Source organism: Sander lucioperca, chromosome 2, assembly GCF_008315115.2.
Source record: "Sander lucioperca isolate FBNREF2018 chromosome 2, SLUC_FBN_1.2, whole genome shotgun sequence".
Taxonomy (NCBI): domain Eukaryota; kingdom Metazoa; phylum Chordata; class Actinopteri; order Perciformes; family Percidae; genus Sander; species Sander lucioperca.
This window is the reverse complement of record NC_050174.1, coordinates 31,898,690-31,913,591: the sequence shown is the minus strand read 5'-3', so window position 1 is coordinate 31,913,591 and position 14,902 is coordinate 31,898,690. Positions and strand designations below refer to the sequence as shown.

Below are 14,902 nucleotides of genomic sequence, written 5' to 3'. Positions count from 1 at the left end.
TTCATTAAAGTTAATTGTTTTTTTTTCAATGTGCGCACCTTTAGTCCCTTGAGAGCTTCGTGATTTGCGTGGGACCAAACTGACCTGACGCATGCCTACTGTAGCCTACGTCTACTAAATTACATGATGTTTAAAAATTGACTGCTGCTGTTCATATAGGCTACAGCAGAGAAACAAACACTTGTTTAGCTGTTAGGCTACTGTGGCTGTTGGAGTCGGATCGTTCCTCCTGCACCTCTCCTCTTCTTCGGAGAATGATGTCAAAGCGCTTAATCCGCACAGACAAAGATTAGCGAGGCAGGATTTACACCAAACCAGGACTCCGTGCTCCTATATTTATACGCCAATAATGAGTCAATGTACGATAGAAAAAACTTCCATCACAGTCTAACACAACACCACCGAACAAATTGACATTTGTATAATTCATCTCACTTATAATAAAAACTGGAGAAACCACCATTTGGCGAGCTGCATGGCTCGGATGTGTCTTTTGCGCATCGAACTTCCCATAATAATAAAAAACAGTATTACCACGAGCTGTATTGTCCTATATTACCATCAGTAATCAGGAAAGGTAGGCTACATGATGCAATAAGCACTCAAATCTCTAATTGAATGTTTGGTAATGGGGATAGCCCTGCATGCCTATATAGGCTACAATACTTTACATGGTTTGGGAATAACGAATATTAAATCAACTCTAGATTATATGTCAGCATATAAATCCTATAACAACCGACAAATATTCTAATAAATAAAATAAACTTACTTTCTCCAACAATGGCTTTCAGTCCAAGTGGTGCCATGATGAGCACTCAACCGCGCGGCCACCTGTGCAAAGAAAACTAACCGGTGCGACTACTGTCAAGCTCATAAGAATAAGCAACACACTTCCGTTGCAATTAATCCAAAATAAAAGCATTTAGTTAGGAGTGGTGTGTAGTAGTAGTAGAAGTAGTGCATGTCATTGGTAAAATAAGTACATACTATTGAATACTGAATGTTTTAACAAGGAGTTTACCTATGTGGAAAAAGTTTGCAACAGAAAATTTCAGATTGGACAGATAGTCTAGCTTGCTGTCTAGATTTACCCTGCAGGTTACTGAGGAACAGTTAACCACAGTCCTCATAAATCGACCGGAGTTTAAAATTCCAACAGAAAGAATGCCAAAAGTAATGGACATCCGGCCGAAAAGAATGACATCCGGCGGAATTTCCAGCGCCAACGGAGCAATCCCGGAAGCGGAATGTCCTGGATATAGACTACAAAATTTGCAATACGTCATTTCCAGTGACACACACACTCCACCCAGGAAATAATGTCTAACTCACATGCACAGGGTCAGATGGTTAGGAAATCCACAACTGCATCAACCTTTGTCTCGCCAGTACCGCCAACATGTCGGGAGGGGCGAGGGCCTGTTCATCCCTGCTTGCAGCTTTAATTATTATTCTATTTCTAATAAGCCAATAAATCACAATTTTGAGGGGCTAAAGGTGCTTGAAAAGTTATTAAACTTTGCACACGTATCAGAAGTGGAGAAATTTACATCTGATATTAAATTCACAATCTGTACAAAAACAAAAACAAACCGTTGGGCCATATAAAGCATAGACTGTATGATACGGAGCCAAATGAGCAGTGCATATAACAGCGCATTCTCAAGAACTATGTATGTTCGTATGTATAATGTATGATATTGCATGAAAGTGTATGCACACCAAAATGTATGATATCCCGGCTGGCTACAAGCTCCATGACGCAGAGTGACAGCTGCTAGTTGTTTAAGCCGCTACAGAGCTTCATGACACCGGCTACACGCCGGCTACAGACCTCCATTGTATCAACGGTAGTTGATGGTTCAGTTACTCGAAAATAGGTGACTTTGAGCCGGGTACAGAGCACCGCAAGCTGCCGTTCGTTTCGGCGGACATTACAGTTAAATTTGCAACCCAGTCTCCATTTTGCCACGACGAAAGTTAAGATTAGGCACCAAAACGACTAGTTAAGAATTAAGATTAGGAAAAATATCGTGGTTTGGAATAAAACACTCCTAAGGAACACGCATTTTCTGGGGGAAAGGCTTTAGTTTTCCCCGGGAAGCAAACACCGCTCTCTGGCTTGAAAGTCCTATATGTTAACGCCCACCCATCCACCCCCTTCGCAGCCAGACGTGTTTTTATACACCGGCCGTCAATGTAGTGAATACAGCAAAAAAAAACGTGGAATGCTTATGAATTAGGCTACAGTGCGTAATTTTCGTAGCTTTTTGAACGAATGGTGAGATGTATGCACAAGATAGGCACACAGAACCAACATAGGGTAAAACTTAATCTTAAAAGGTGAATAGAAAAGAATATAATTTTGTAATCGCATCTAAAATGAAAAACAAATATTTGTATATCTGTACTAATTTTACTATAAAACTTTGGAGGAAACACTGAGAGCAATTGACACGAAATCACATTTTTACTGTGAGGAATTATAGGCAAATTAATAAGTAACAACTTTTGTGTACTGTTTGTACTGTTTCTTTTAAGCATTTTGGTGGGTTCTACATTTGGAATTCTAGCCCTATCGAATAGTGTTAAAAAGTGATATTCGATGGGGCTCTTGTTATGCTGCTAAAGGCAGTCCAATAAGCATGCTTACAATGGACTATCATTTACAAGGTTTTACTTTTTAAGAAAACATGTTAAAACCGGAACCCAATGCCTGCTATTCAGTCTTGACTTGCTGTGCAAGAAAGATGTCAAAAACCATTATATGTAATAAAATAAAAATGTAAAAGCACAAATAAAAGTAAATAAATGTATATAAAATACATATATTTAATATGGTATATTAGTTTCATATTTAAAAATAAGTTAAGTATAATGATTCCATGCAGCAAATGCATAAAAAACAAATTAAAAAACGACTACCCCTATGATGTATAGACGCACTTCAGACAATTCTAGAAAAAAAGTGACTATTGGGTTTGAAGTCCACGAGAGGGCAGCAGAGGAGAAGTAAACAGCATATCAGCTCTTCAAGTGAGAAGAGGAGAAAAGCAAAGGGCTCTCACTCTTTTGGAATACAAACATAATTGCAAACTTGTCTCCACACTGTTTCTGAGCCATGTTTTGTGCTAACGTCCATGATGTGAAATATGCAGGCTGATTAATGACTTCACAGGAGAAACAACCAGAACATAGCAATGTACAGAGAGAGAGCACTAGCTTGATGTTGAAGTAAATTGCAGCATTTGAATTTGCAGCATGGCCAGATTACTGAAAGCCATGCACTTGGGGTCCCTACTGAGGACTATAGTATAAATAACTCTACATTTTAGAGTCTAGAGTTTTAAAATGCAGCAGAGAATTTCTAATAAAGGGAGAACTTCCACTCTCTGGATACTTCCGGCTTCTGAACTGGTTGCAGTTCCACTCTGGATCCATATGAAGGTGCTCACAGGCGAGTGCAGAATGAATGGTGGTCTATGGCGCGATACCCTTCAAAATCCACTTTTCTCAGGGTATAATTTTTTGTCTAGTAATTTGAATGTTGCATTTGAAAGGGGAGGCTAAGAAAATACACACTGCTGGATGTTCGATTTTTTTAAAGTCGCTTTATTGTTCTAAAAAGCCTTTAAAAATGTCAATGACGTCATACACATCATACGGCCAGAGATACTGCTTTACGGCAAGCTCAAGTCACTTCCTTTTTTCTTTCGACAACACAGCTGACAGGTTAGACTCTCCCTGTCAATACACGTGCTAGAAAGAGGTTTGCTAATGTTTTAAAGACCACGCCGAAATATTCACTCTGACATTCTGGTTCCGCTTTGGATGCCATCAAGCGGGATCTCTGGTCGTAATCAGTCCTTCACTGATCAATCAGCATTCACTAGCAGAATGCTAGCGTGTTATGGGCAACAACGACTCAACCTGTAAGAAATCGAAAGGACATAAGTACTCATTAATTCAACTTTCAACCTATAATCCATGTTGATCTTGCAAAAACTACAATCAAATCTGAGATTTCTCAACGACAATCAGGCGAAAGAGACAAATTTAGCCATCTAGCTCCATAGAGTCCCATTCATTTTGCACTCGCCTGCGATCACCCCCAGTGGAACTCCGGTGGAACTGCAACCAAATTCGGTACAATGGGGCTAAATAGGGAGTGAACAGGCTCTCCGTAGATGGGCTCTAAATGCAATGATTGACCTTCAAGAGCTTAAAAAGGTGTGTCCTGTTGAAAACTCCAACTTCATCATGGGGACTTGTGATGCGTTCCAATCACCTCCAAAAAGAAAAATTTTAATGGTCGAAAAAGGTAAGTTACTTCTGACTTCCGACTTTTATTTTGAAATCGAATGTTTACTTCTGCTTTTTTTCTCACTTCACTCCGCTTATCCTGTTTCTGCAGCAGAATTCCTGTGTAGAACCAAAGAATTTCTAATAAGGGAAGAAGTTCCACTCTCTCTTCCGATTTCTGAACTGGTTGCAGTTCCACTCTTGATCCATATAGGGGGCGCTCACAGGCGAGTGCAGAATGAATGGGACTCTATGGAGCTTTACCCCTCAAAATCCACTTTTCTCAGGATATAATTTTTTTGTCTAGTAATTTGAATGTTGCATTCGAAAGGGGAGGTTAAGAAAATACACACTGCACACAGTGCAAGTAAAAAGCTTAAAGCTATAGTGCGTAGTTTCTGTCTCCCCCATGAGGAATTCTAAGTAAAGAAAACACTTCTGTCGGTGCATCCACATGACACAAGCCTTCCGTGATCGCGCTTCATCCCCACCCCTCCTCCACACAATTTTTACGTAGCCAAGGAGGACATGGAGGATTAAAAAAACATGAACTCTTCAAAAGAGGTAATTATCTTTACTCAAGTTTCTGCGTGCGAAAGTCGCCATATGACACGAAATTCTTAACACAGCCATGCTGAGAAATACAGAGAGAGTTTTGTGAAGCCGATAGTCTTTGTTATCTTTGTATCAACTCATTTGGCAATGGCCTGAATGTAACAGACATTCATTATTATAAAAAAGTTACGCACTAAATCTTTAAAAGGCAATTTGATGACTGTGCTCTCTTCAAAGGCTCTACGCGGTGGAACAGCCCAGTCCCTCCTCTGCACCAGACTTAACCGAACTGCAATACACAATCAATCAATCAATCAATCAATCAATCAATACATTTATTAAAATACCATGTTTATTTACCTGTGTACTAATTATGCAATCTGTGCATCAGTTAGCCATGTTTTACCACTTACTATTAACTAGAGATCTAGTCACAGGGACCTTACATTACAGCTACCTACAAACTCCACCGGACTCCCGAGAACATCCAGGCTACAAGGGACTGTGAAGTAGTGACCAGATGCGACTCAGCAGGGTTAGCCATTCGGTAAAGTTTTCTGCTAATAAGCAACAAATTACACTGTAAGAAAGTAAAACTATGTTAAATACACAGACTGTAAAAATAATGGACGAAGCTTCTAGGCCTGAAAAGTGAAGCCAATGCGGAAGTGCCTTATTTCTACATTCTATCTAATTTCCAGCAGGGGGTGACTCCACTGGTTGCAAAAAGAAAAGAAATTGGTGATAAAGCAGGGGATGCTTCAGGGGGGGTGGCTATATGCCGACCTGTCAATCAGGACAGAGGCTTAGCAATTCTATCCATGGCCCTGTGTACATTAAAATAGCCGTGTTTTTGATGTTGTCCGAGTTTTTGCCTCTCACTATGTGTTTTCACTTCATCAAAATCTCTTAATGCTTTGGCTCATGACACAGTGACAGTGATACCTGGTTTAGCTCATGAGACATAAAAGTAGGCTAAATTACCGTATGCAACACTTGAAATGCAAAGATGCACCTGTAACTTATTCTGTTATTGTAAATGAATGATTTTCTATCTGAGCAAAACATTCATTGCGACATTCCGGTAACGCTTACTCGGTAATACAGTGGCAATAAAGCACCGTAAAGAAAAGACCTTTACGACAGCAGGTGTGGTAAAAACACTACCACTTTTGTCCAAAGCGGCCTCTAGAATGAACACAAACTGAAAGTTACATATGGCCACTTTAAGGGAAAGTTTGCTGATTTCCTGTACTGCCGGACATGCAGGAAGGCCCAGATTGGCTATTTGGGAGCACCAGGAATTCGTGGGCTGGTCTGGTTTTGAAATCATAGTTGAAAATTTAAATATATCATGAATGCTGTCCCAAGGCTGCCAACTCTTTTTATTAATTTTTTCTCGCATACCATCTTTCTCTATCATGCAGCCCACTCGCAGAGTGCTGTCTGGTTATTATAAATAAATGAAGACGATGAGAAGGATAAACAAAACTAGCTAGGAGGATGCTAGCGGTCGTGCAAAACATAATACACCGTTGCCTGCAAACCAGCGTTCATGTTTATGAATCAAACTTTTTTGTGTAGCTCTTCAGCGGCAGCCACTAGTCCAGTTTGCTGCTAACAGTGACTATGAAGAGCCAAGCACCAGCAATGAGCCCATAAATCCAGAGTAGGCAGGTAAGATTGCTTATTGAGTGAATATTATAAGAACTAGAATTACTATTAATGAATAGTATGGTGTAAACCTGTTCTATATCAAAAATGTCCTGAGATAATTGATGATGCCAGGTGATTTGGCACTGCATTAATCAAACTGACTTGACTTGATCAGAAAGCTTTGTAAAAAGGGGAGATTTGTGCTGAGAAGTATGACAATTTTAAAAATTTGATTTAGTGTCAGAAGCAGAGCAGTGTGCAGTGTGGAAGGCACAGGTAAGTTGTTGCACCACATGTCTAAACAAGCAAACATGATCAGATTAGTTATAATATAACCACTTTCTATGCCCAAATGTTGATCCATTATGCCTTTTATCAATAGTAAATATACAAAGCTCACGACTGAGAGGAAATAGGATGAAAGTAATATGAAATTAAAATTTGTATTTAAGCTATTCTTTTATTTCGTTTCAAGGTTTGGATATAATACTTTTTGCACACAAAATAGATTCTGATATTGTTGAACAGCATTGTGTTGTTGTAAAGGTGTTGTTAACTGTTCTAATAAATCTACATTGTGAAGCAACACTTAGGCCTACTGTATTTGCACTGAATAGGAAATGATATCTTACAAAAATACACTGAATTAGGCTATATATATATATATATATATATATATATATATATATATATATATATATATATATATATATATATATATATATATATATATATATATATGCAGCATTTAGGCAATAGCGCACTGTTCTCTACAGCGCTATTGCAGACGTACATGGCCTACTAAGGTTTAAATTACATTATTTTAATATAGTCAGTCGTGAAGTAAAGTGGCATGAAACTCCAGGGTTGAAAATGAGTCCCACTCCGGCCCTGCATGTAGATGAATAGCGGCAACTTTTCTCATAATGAGATTTTTCACGGCATTGTGGAGAAGGCTTGGAAACATCTTTTAAAAGTTCACGTTGAGAAATAACATTTACAGTAAGTAGCTATAACAGAACAGTTAGGCCTAATTCAAACTATTTTGAGATCTATCTTTTGATTTCGGGATTGTGGGAGACTCGCATTTCCAGACCTACAGTATGTCCACAGCGCTGGGATACTCATTTTCCCCACATGACTTGAACGCACCGCCGCTGGAAGGTGGGAGTGCTTCCCCTACATTACAGGAGGGTGTGTCTCTCCGAGAAAGTCAGTAGTGTGTCACTCGGCTAACATTTTCTCTTCCTACCTAGGCTACTTATTTGCTACCGACCGTCTCTTTTCCAAACTTCAGTCAATTCAGGTTATGTTGGAGAGGAGGTGAAAGGGCTTCTTCAGGAGTCTGCATTACTCTGAACTAATTTCCCTGCGTTTGTCTTAATAACGTTAGTTATAGATCAGTGGAGCCAATCGGGGATTTTGAGTTTAATCCACCATGGGAGACGTGATTTCCAGTCACCTGGATGAAGCCAAGCGGGAGATTATCACAGGTGAGGATCTTTTTGTGGAGGTTTGTTGGTAGGTGCTGTTATGTACGTTTTTGCCCAGCGGCCACTGAAGATTCTACATAGCCTAAGAGAAATTAGAATGGAAGACATTTTTCCAGGATGTTAGTGTGACTCTGGTAGGCTACTGTTTTTGCTGACTAATTGTGTATTTTCTAGACTGCTTTAATCGCTTGTGGTATCAAAATTGATCTACTGTTGCAATAAACGCAAGGTAGGCTACTGAGGTGTGGACAGTGTGGCAGTTGACAGGATTTTTTAAACACTGGGTCATAAGTCTGACCAATCCAGCCAAACAATTTCGAAGAGATCTAAAAAAAAAGTATGAAAACCTTTTGTTTAGCCTAATTAAATCTTTGTAGAGTTTGGTACTCATTTTAAAGTGCGTTTATGTCCTTAAAGCGCCCCCCCCCCTCCCACCATGGTCTAAAAGCAGTTTACTAAGAGCATTTTAATTCGAATTTGAAACGTAAACTGCACTATAGATCCTCACATTTCTAGAAAGAATACTGTTGACTTTACCTATATGCAGCTACATCTCTGAATGATTAGGCCTATTGCGGTTATTTGTCTTCAGTGTTACTTTAGTATCAATGTTAACAGGATGTGTTACCTATTAAAATACGATTTCAGTTAATTGTCTAGGATCTGAGTAGTGTTGGCTTTAGGGCTATAACGAATTGTTATTTTGTATGAATAATAAATCTGCCTATTAGTTTCTTGATTCATTGTTTGATCTATAAAATGTCAGAATATGGTTAAAAAAAAAAAAAAAATGCCCAGCACAATATCCCGAATACCCAAGGTGACCTCCGTGTGTCAAACAAATATTCTTAAACCCAAAGTTATTCAATTCACAATGAATAACTTTTATAACTTTGAATAACCGACAATGGAGTGCAGTAGCTCAGTTCATAGGCACGTGGTTTGGGAACCGGCCACCCTCCAGTTCAAGTCCTGCCTGGACCCTGTCACAGAGGTTAGCCTGGTAGCTGGAGAGGTGCCATTTCACCTTCTGGGCACTGCCATGGTGCCCATCACTTTGGCATCTCTCCACAATATGTGTGTGTGTGTGTGTGTGTGTGTGTGTGTGTGTGTGTGTGTGTGTGTGTGTGTGTGTGTGTGTGTGTGTGTGTGTGTGTGTGTGTGTGTGTGTGTGTGTGTGAAATATCGTGAAATTGAATTGTATTTCCCCAAGAGGGATCAGTGTACTTCTAACACATTTTTCACAATTTTCTAAAGCCTAACAACGGTTTGCAAATGTCTTATTTTGTCAGACCAACATTTCAAAACCCGAAGATATTCCATATTTGTTGCATAATTTAAAGAAAAGCAGAAAGTTTAGGGCCTGGAACAAACCATTTCTGCTTGAAAACATTACTTAAAACCAGTAATCGATTATCAGAATGGTTTCAGATTAATCTTCTGTCAAACATTTTATCATTTATCATTTTGGCGTATTGGGCTTCTATCCTTCAAATTTAGCTCAAGTTTCGATGTGAATGGTTTGTGACAAAAAGACTGGCGACAGTTGTCAGGTAGCCTGATTTCTTTGAAATGTGGGTGGGGCAAAATTGGAAATTAATGTATAAATAGCAGCCAAAATGAGTTTCTAGCCATTTTCACTCTTTCACTCATCAAATTAAGATAGGAAAAGAACCCTAAAAAATAGAGGCTGCACTCAGTTTCAGCTCTTATTAATGAGCATTTGGCCTTGTTATTTGGCCTGTTAGAACTTGTTAATTTGTAAATGAAGTCATATCTTCAGCAGAGTTGACTGGAGCAGATAAGGTACAGTACAGTGTGTGGAGGACAGAACATGAAAATGCTAATTCTCAATGGGTATCAAAGGCAGTGGTCCAGCCTTTGATATGTCAGAGTATGTGAACTTCTTTGTGATTCTGACGAGAGCTCTGATTCTCTGCTGAACTCAGTTGGGCCCGACTGGGATTGGTTCGGGCTGGGCCACGCTGTAATTAATCAAAATTCCCACGGGCTTGAATTGGGTCAGGTTCGAACAAATTTGTCATTTTTGTTTTGTTATTAAATGCAGACCTGTAGACCTTGCAGTCTGTAATGTCATGAGTAATGAATGGACTGTGTACTGCTGTGTCACCGCCATCTTTTGGATATCTATTCAATAATAAAGGACACTGGTAGAGCGGGCCATTCTACTTACTTTGTTAATATTAATTTTAATAAAATTAAAAAAAATATATATATATTTACAATGGAAAATCAGGTTTTTAATCAGGCTTGGGCCCAAAACTGCTGTTGTGGTTTGTGCTCTTGCAGGCTTGGACAGAAACTCTGCTCATTCATGTAGGGTCAGGTCTGATTTTCTTTGGGCCTGATCATAGCTCTATTTCTGACTCCTTACTATTGATAAATGTGGAACCAGTGGGGTAAAGCTGCTCCTCTTAGACTTACTTTTAGGTGTCATTAGGGGTCCAAGCCTGAGTCTGTAAGAACGGGCAATAGCAAAGCTATGCCGTTCATACAGCAGGGCTGTAGAACCCTATTGTTTTTCTACTGATTAATCACACTTTATTTTTTTTTTTCCATTATTCTTCTCCGCCTAAAACTCTGACTACAGCCTAAACCGTACATGGTGAGGGGTTGGCATTTTCAGTAATGGTCCCAAACTCCACAAGGACCTCAAGCGCAAAAATAGACCCACTTCCACCACTAGGTGGCGCTATAGCAGAAAAAGCGCATTTGGCCCTATAACTCCCACACCGTACACCGTACATTCAAAAACCATACATCCACGCGTTCCCTGGATCCAACTGAATCAAGTGATATAGGCCACGCCCATTTCCACCTACTTTTTCGAACTCCTCCTAGACCGTGCGACCGATCGGCACGAAATTTGGCAGGTAGCATCTCCAGATGGGCCGGACAAAAAGTTAATAAAAATAATTTTGATAGGTAAAAATTGCGCATATTACGCACAAACAAATTTGTGTAGCTAACTATGAAAACACCAACTTTGCCATATCTCCAAAATAAATGCTATCAACGAACAAAGTAACAAACGAACGAAGTGAGGCTCTCCCGTGTGTAGAAAAGTACTGTAAGCAGCAGCAGCAGCTGCCAATGACACAGTGATGCACATACTTTTCCATGGGTAGTGAAGCTACAGTAGTGTTTTATGTACGCTGCAAAGACGAACTAAATCACCCGATTAATGCAACGTAATCACGACATCTCCCGGACATTTTTCAACACAGAAAGCTGCTACCAGCCAGGCTAAAGCTAATATAGTTAGCCTAAAGAAACAAGCTGTCTGTCCCAACTAACGTTATGGTTCAGAGCCGCGACGCTGGAAATGTAACACTAATCTACAACAGCAGTCTGTGTCTGATATAACATAATTTACACTGATTTAAGTGTTCTTTGATACACATAGTTTGTTGCAAGTGTGACATGCAGGCTCTGCATGCACAGCCAACCACCAATCACAATCAATGTTGATCAATTTATCAAACAACCAAAGCAGGCCCTGCTAGTCAACCACCGTTGGAAAGCCTGTTTAGTTCCCTTTCAAATGGTGCCCCATTTGTAAGGAACATGCATATGTGGGATGAGCAGTTCTCTGCCAATGCCAAACAGCTTATTCTGCCATTGACTCGTTTGGTGTTTGGCCTACGGAGAAGATGCGGAGAACGCTATGCTGATCGCTGCACCGATAGAGTAACACCTTTTGGTGGAGGCAGTGTGATGGTGTGGGGAGGCATCTCCCTCACTGGAAAAACAAGGCTTGTCATCATTGGAGGCAATCTCAATACAGAGAGATATAGAGATGAGATTCTGCAACCAGTGGCAATCCCATATCTCCACAGTCTGGGACCGAACTCTATCCTCCAAGATGACAACGCTCGCCCCCACAGGGCGGGGTTTATCAGAGACTACCTCCAGAATGTGGGAGTGGAGAGGATGGAATGGCCTGTCAGCAGTCCTGACCTCAACCCCATTGAACACTTGTGGGATCAGCTTGGGCGTGCTGTTCGTGCCAGAGTGACCAACACAACCATGTTGGCTGACTTGAGACAAATGCTGGTTGAAGAATGTGAATATGTGGTAAAAAGTATTGTTACCACAGAGAAATAATCTACCAAACACAAATTTCCTTACTTATTGTGCTAAGTGTATGTAGATGCACCCTACAAAATCACCCCAGTAGTTGAGAATGATTTAGTATTTCTAAATAGGGCTATTTATGTCATCTTGTAAAAATTAGTCTTTTTTTCATATCACAATATATATCGCAGGGAAAAAATATATCGCACTGTCAGTTTTTTCCAATATCGTGCAGGCCTACCATTAGGGCTGGGCGATATATCGATATTATATCGATATCGGGATATGAGACTAGATATCATCTTAGATTTTGGATATCGTAATATCGTAATATGGCTTAAGTGTTGTCTTTTACTGCTTTTAAAGGCTGCATTACAGTAAAGTGATGTACTTTTCTGAACTTACCAGACTGTTCTAGCTGTTCTATTATTTGCCTTTTCCCCACTTAGACATTATGTCCACATTACTGATGATTATTTATCTAAAATCTAAGTGTGAATATATTTTGTTAAAGCACCAATTGTCAACCCTAGAATATCGCCTCGATATCGAGGTATTTGGTCAAGAATATCGTGATATCTGATTTTCTCCATATCGCCCAGCCCTACCTACCATGAATATAGAACCACTCGCCAAATACTATCAACCAGGATACCCGACTCGTTTGTTCCTCAGGAGTGTTTTAATCCAAATCTGATCTTTTTCCTAAACCTAACAACTCGTTTTGGTGCCAGAATTTAACTGTCAGCGCTGCATAATGCTCACTTTTTCTGGCTTAACTTGACTTCCACGGCCCCTGAAAGGGCCGTCATCTGGCAGTGTCTGTACCCAGCTCGCAGTCACCTAGTGGCGGCTGAACAACTGCAGCTGGTAGCCACTCCCGGAGCTCTGTAGCGGTTAATACAACCAGCAACTGCCGCTCTGATTTTATCGTTCTATATTTACTTAGTTTAAAATACTTCTATTTTAGGTATATAATATATGGTCTATTGGTTAAGAAGCATTGATTACTATGAGGGGATATGGTCTATTGGTTAAGAAGCATTGATTACTGTGAGGGGATAAAGTTTTAGAACACAGGCCAAGCGTCTCTTTTTCGTTAATGCCTTCAGTGGTCAGTTCAGAGTGAGGCATACACACACATGTTTCAGATGTGGAATCTGAGGAATGCATGAAAAAGCGTGTGTCTGTGGGGCTGGATAGAAACCTACTCCAGGCCTTGAGCTGTACAGCCAGCGCCACACAGTCTCTGCTGCCAAGACAAGCCCAGTGCTGGGCTGGCTTTAAGGAAAGTGCCTGGATTTATCATTAAGGCAGTTCCTACACACACATTCACATATTAACTCTTTTTGTTCATTCCTGATGGATTGAGAAGGCAATAAACCACTGTGCCAGTCATGGACATGGACATGACTCCTCATCAGAGTTGAGTTAATCATGTTCATAGATAGCTTCATCACTCAGTGCCATTTTATTCAGGTGATTATCTATGACCAGCTGATGAATGGGCCACACCTATCTGTTGTCACCTCACTGTTAGAAAAGCCTTGCTTGATTGCTGATAAGAATAACTGTTCCCTTGAATCCCTGAGCTGAGTCATATGTAACCAGCTAGCAGCGTGTTCTACTTCCCTCAAAACCTCCAGCGTGATGTCAGCTTTGGAGGGAGATGTGGGGGTGTGTAATGTGGATCTGACCTTGATCACTTGGCTAACCTCTCATTTCCTCTTTGGAAACTGGCATGAGTGCACGTGTGTATTCTAGTCAGGCCTATGCATGTAGCTGTTTTTTTTATTGCAATACGTCATTTGAACGCCAGTACACTCCCTCACAGTCTCACACAAATGCACATATATGCAAAAATAATTACATTAATTCAGCTTTCATAAAGTCTTATAATCACAATAACAAACGATCAAATACACAAAATGGGTAAATAAATCTAATAAAGAGAAACTAGTAATTTAACACTATTAGAGTAAAGAATAGAACAGATTTTCCTTCTTTCTTTTTTCTCCTTTTAATCATCTTATGACCTCTCAGATTTATTTTGGGACCCCCTTGGAGGGTCCTGACCCATGGGTTGTGAACCACTGCTCTGAGCAACTTGATTGTTATTTGTAAAATCTAACTGCGGCACCCAAACTTCTGGTCATTGGGTGAGGGGCCAGGAAACGGGCAATCGTAATGTGGAGTGTTTTTACCTGCCTCTGTTAAATCTTTAAGCTCTGGAAGGAGTGTTAGGTGGACAACAAACCAACTCTGTGGCCCAGCAGGGTGTGGCATTCTCACCTTCAACACACACCCTGCTCAGCACAGAGAGACTTGTTGTAAACATATTCAAGTTGCGGAAATACTTGCTGCTGGGACCACACACACACACACACACACACACACACACACACACACACACACACACACACACACACACACACACACACACACACACACACACACACACACACACTTCTGTTGGAGGCAGAGCAGTTCTGAAATGATCTTATGAGGAAAACCTTAACAAACAGAGCCACAGAATGTTTCTGGTGAGGTAACCTCACAATGAAACCCAGAGAAAGGGTAGCTTTAGAGTAGCTAAAAACAGCCTAGTGTCTTCAGTTTGCACTTCCATAATTAAGGCTACAGGAATACTTACTCATAGGTCATTTCTGTCTACGTTTAGAGTGTTTTATTTTGCACCTGGCATTTCCTCAAAGTTTTACTGGACTTCGGTTTATCATCATAAAGCTCTGGTAGTTCTGATAAACTGGAGTTACTTACACCTGACTGAAAAAACA

At 40.2% G+C, this 14,902-nt stretch overlaps 2 protein-coding genes across 2 annotated transcripts in view; one reads left to right on the top strand and one right to left on the bottom strand.

Moving 5' to 3' along the window:
* Window positions 1–890, bottom strand: part of stxbp1b (syntaxin binding protein 1b) — a 59,275-nt gene extending 58,385 nt beyond the window's left edge. The window contains exon 1 of the mRNA XM_031300908.2: window positions 773–890. Within this exon, the coding sequence (XP_031156768.1) occupies window positions 773–809 (37 nt within the window). The 5' untranslated portion in view covers window positions 810–890. The remainder of the gene's footprint in view (window positions 1–772) is intronic.
* Window positions 891–7,702: 6,812 nt separating this feature from the next.
* Window positions 7,703–14,902, top strand: part of niban2b (niban apoptosis regulator 2b) — a 71,871-nt gene continuing 64,671 nt past the window's right edge. Inside the window, exon 1 of the mRNA XM_031300900.2 lies at window positions 7,703–8,009. Within this exon, the coding sequence (XP_031156760.1) occupies window positions 7,955–8,009 (55 nt within the window). The 5' untranslated portion in view covers window positions 7,703–7,954. The remainder of the gene's footprint in view (window positions 8,010–14,902) is intronic.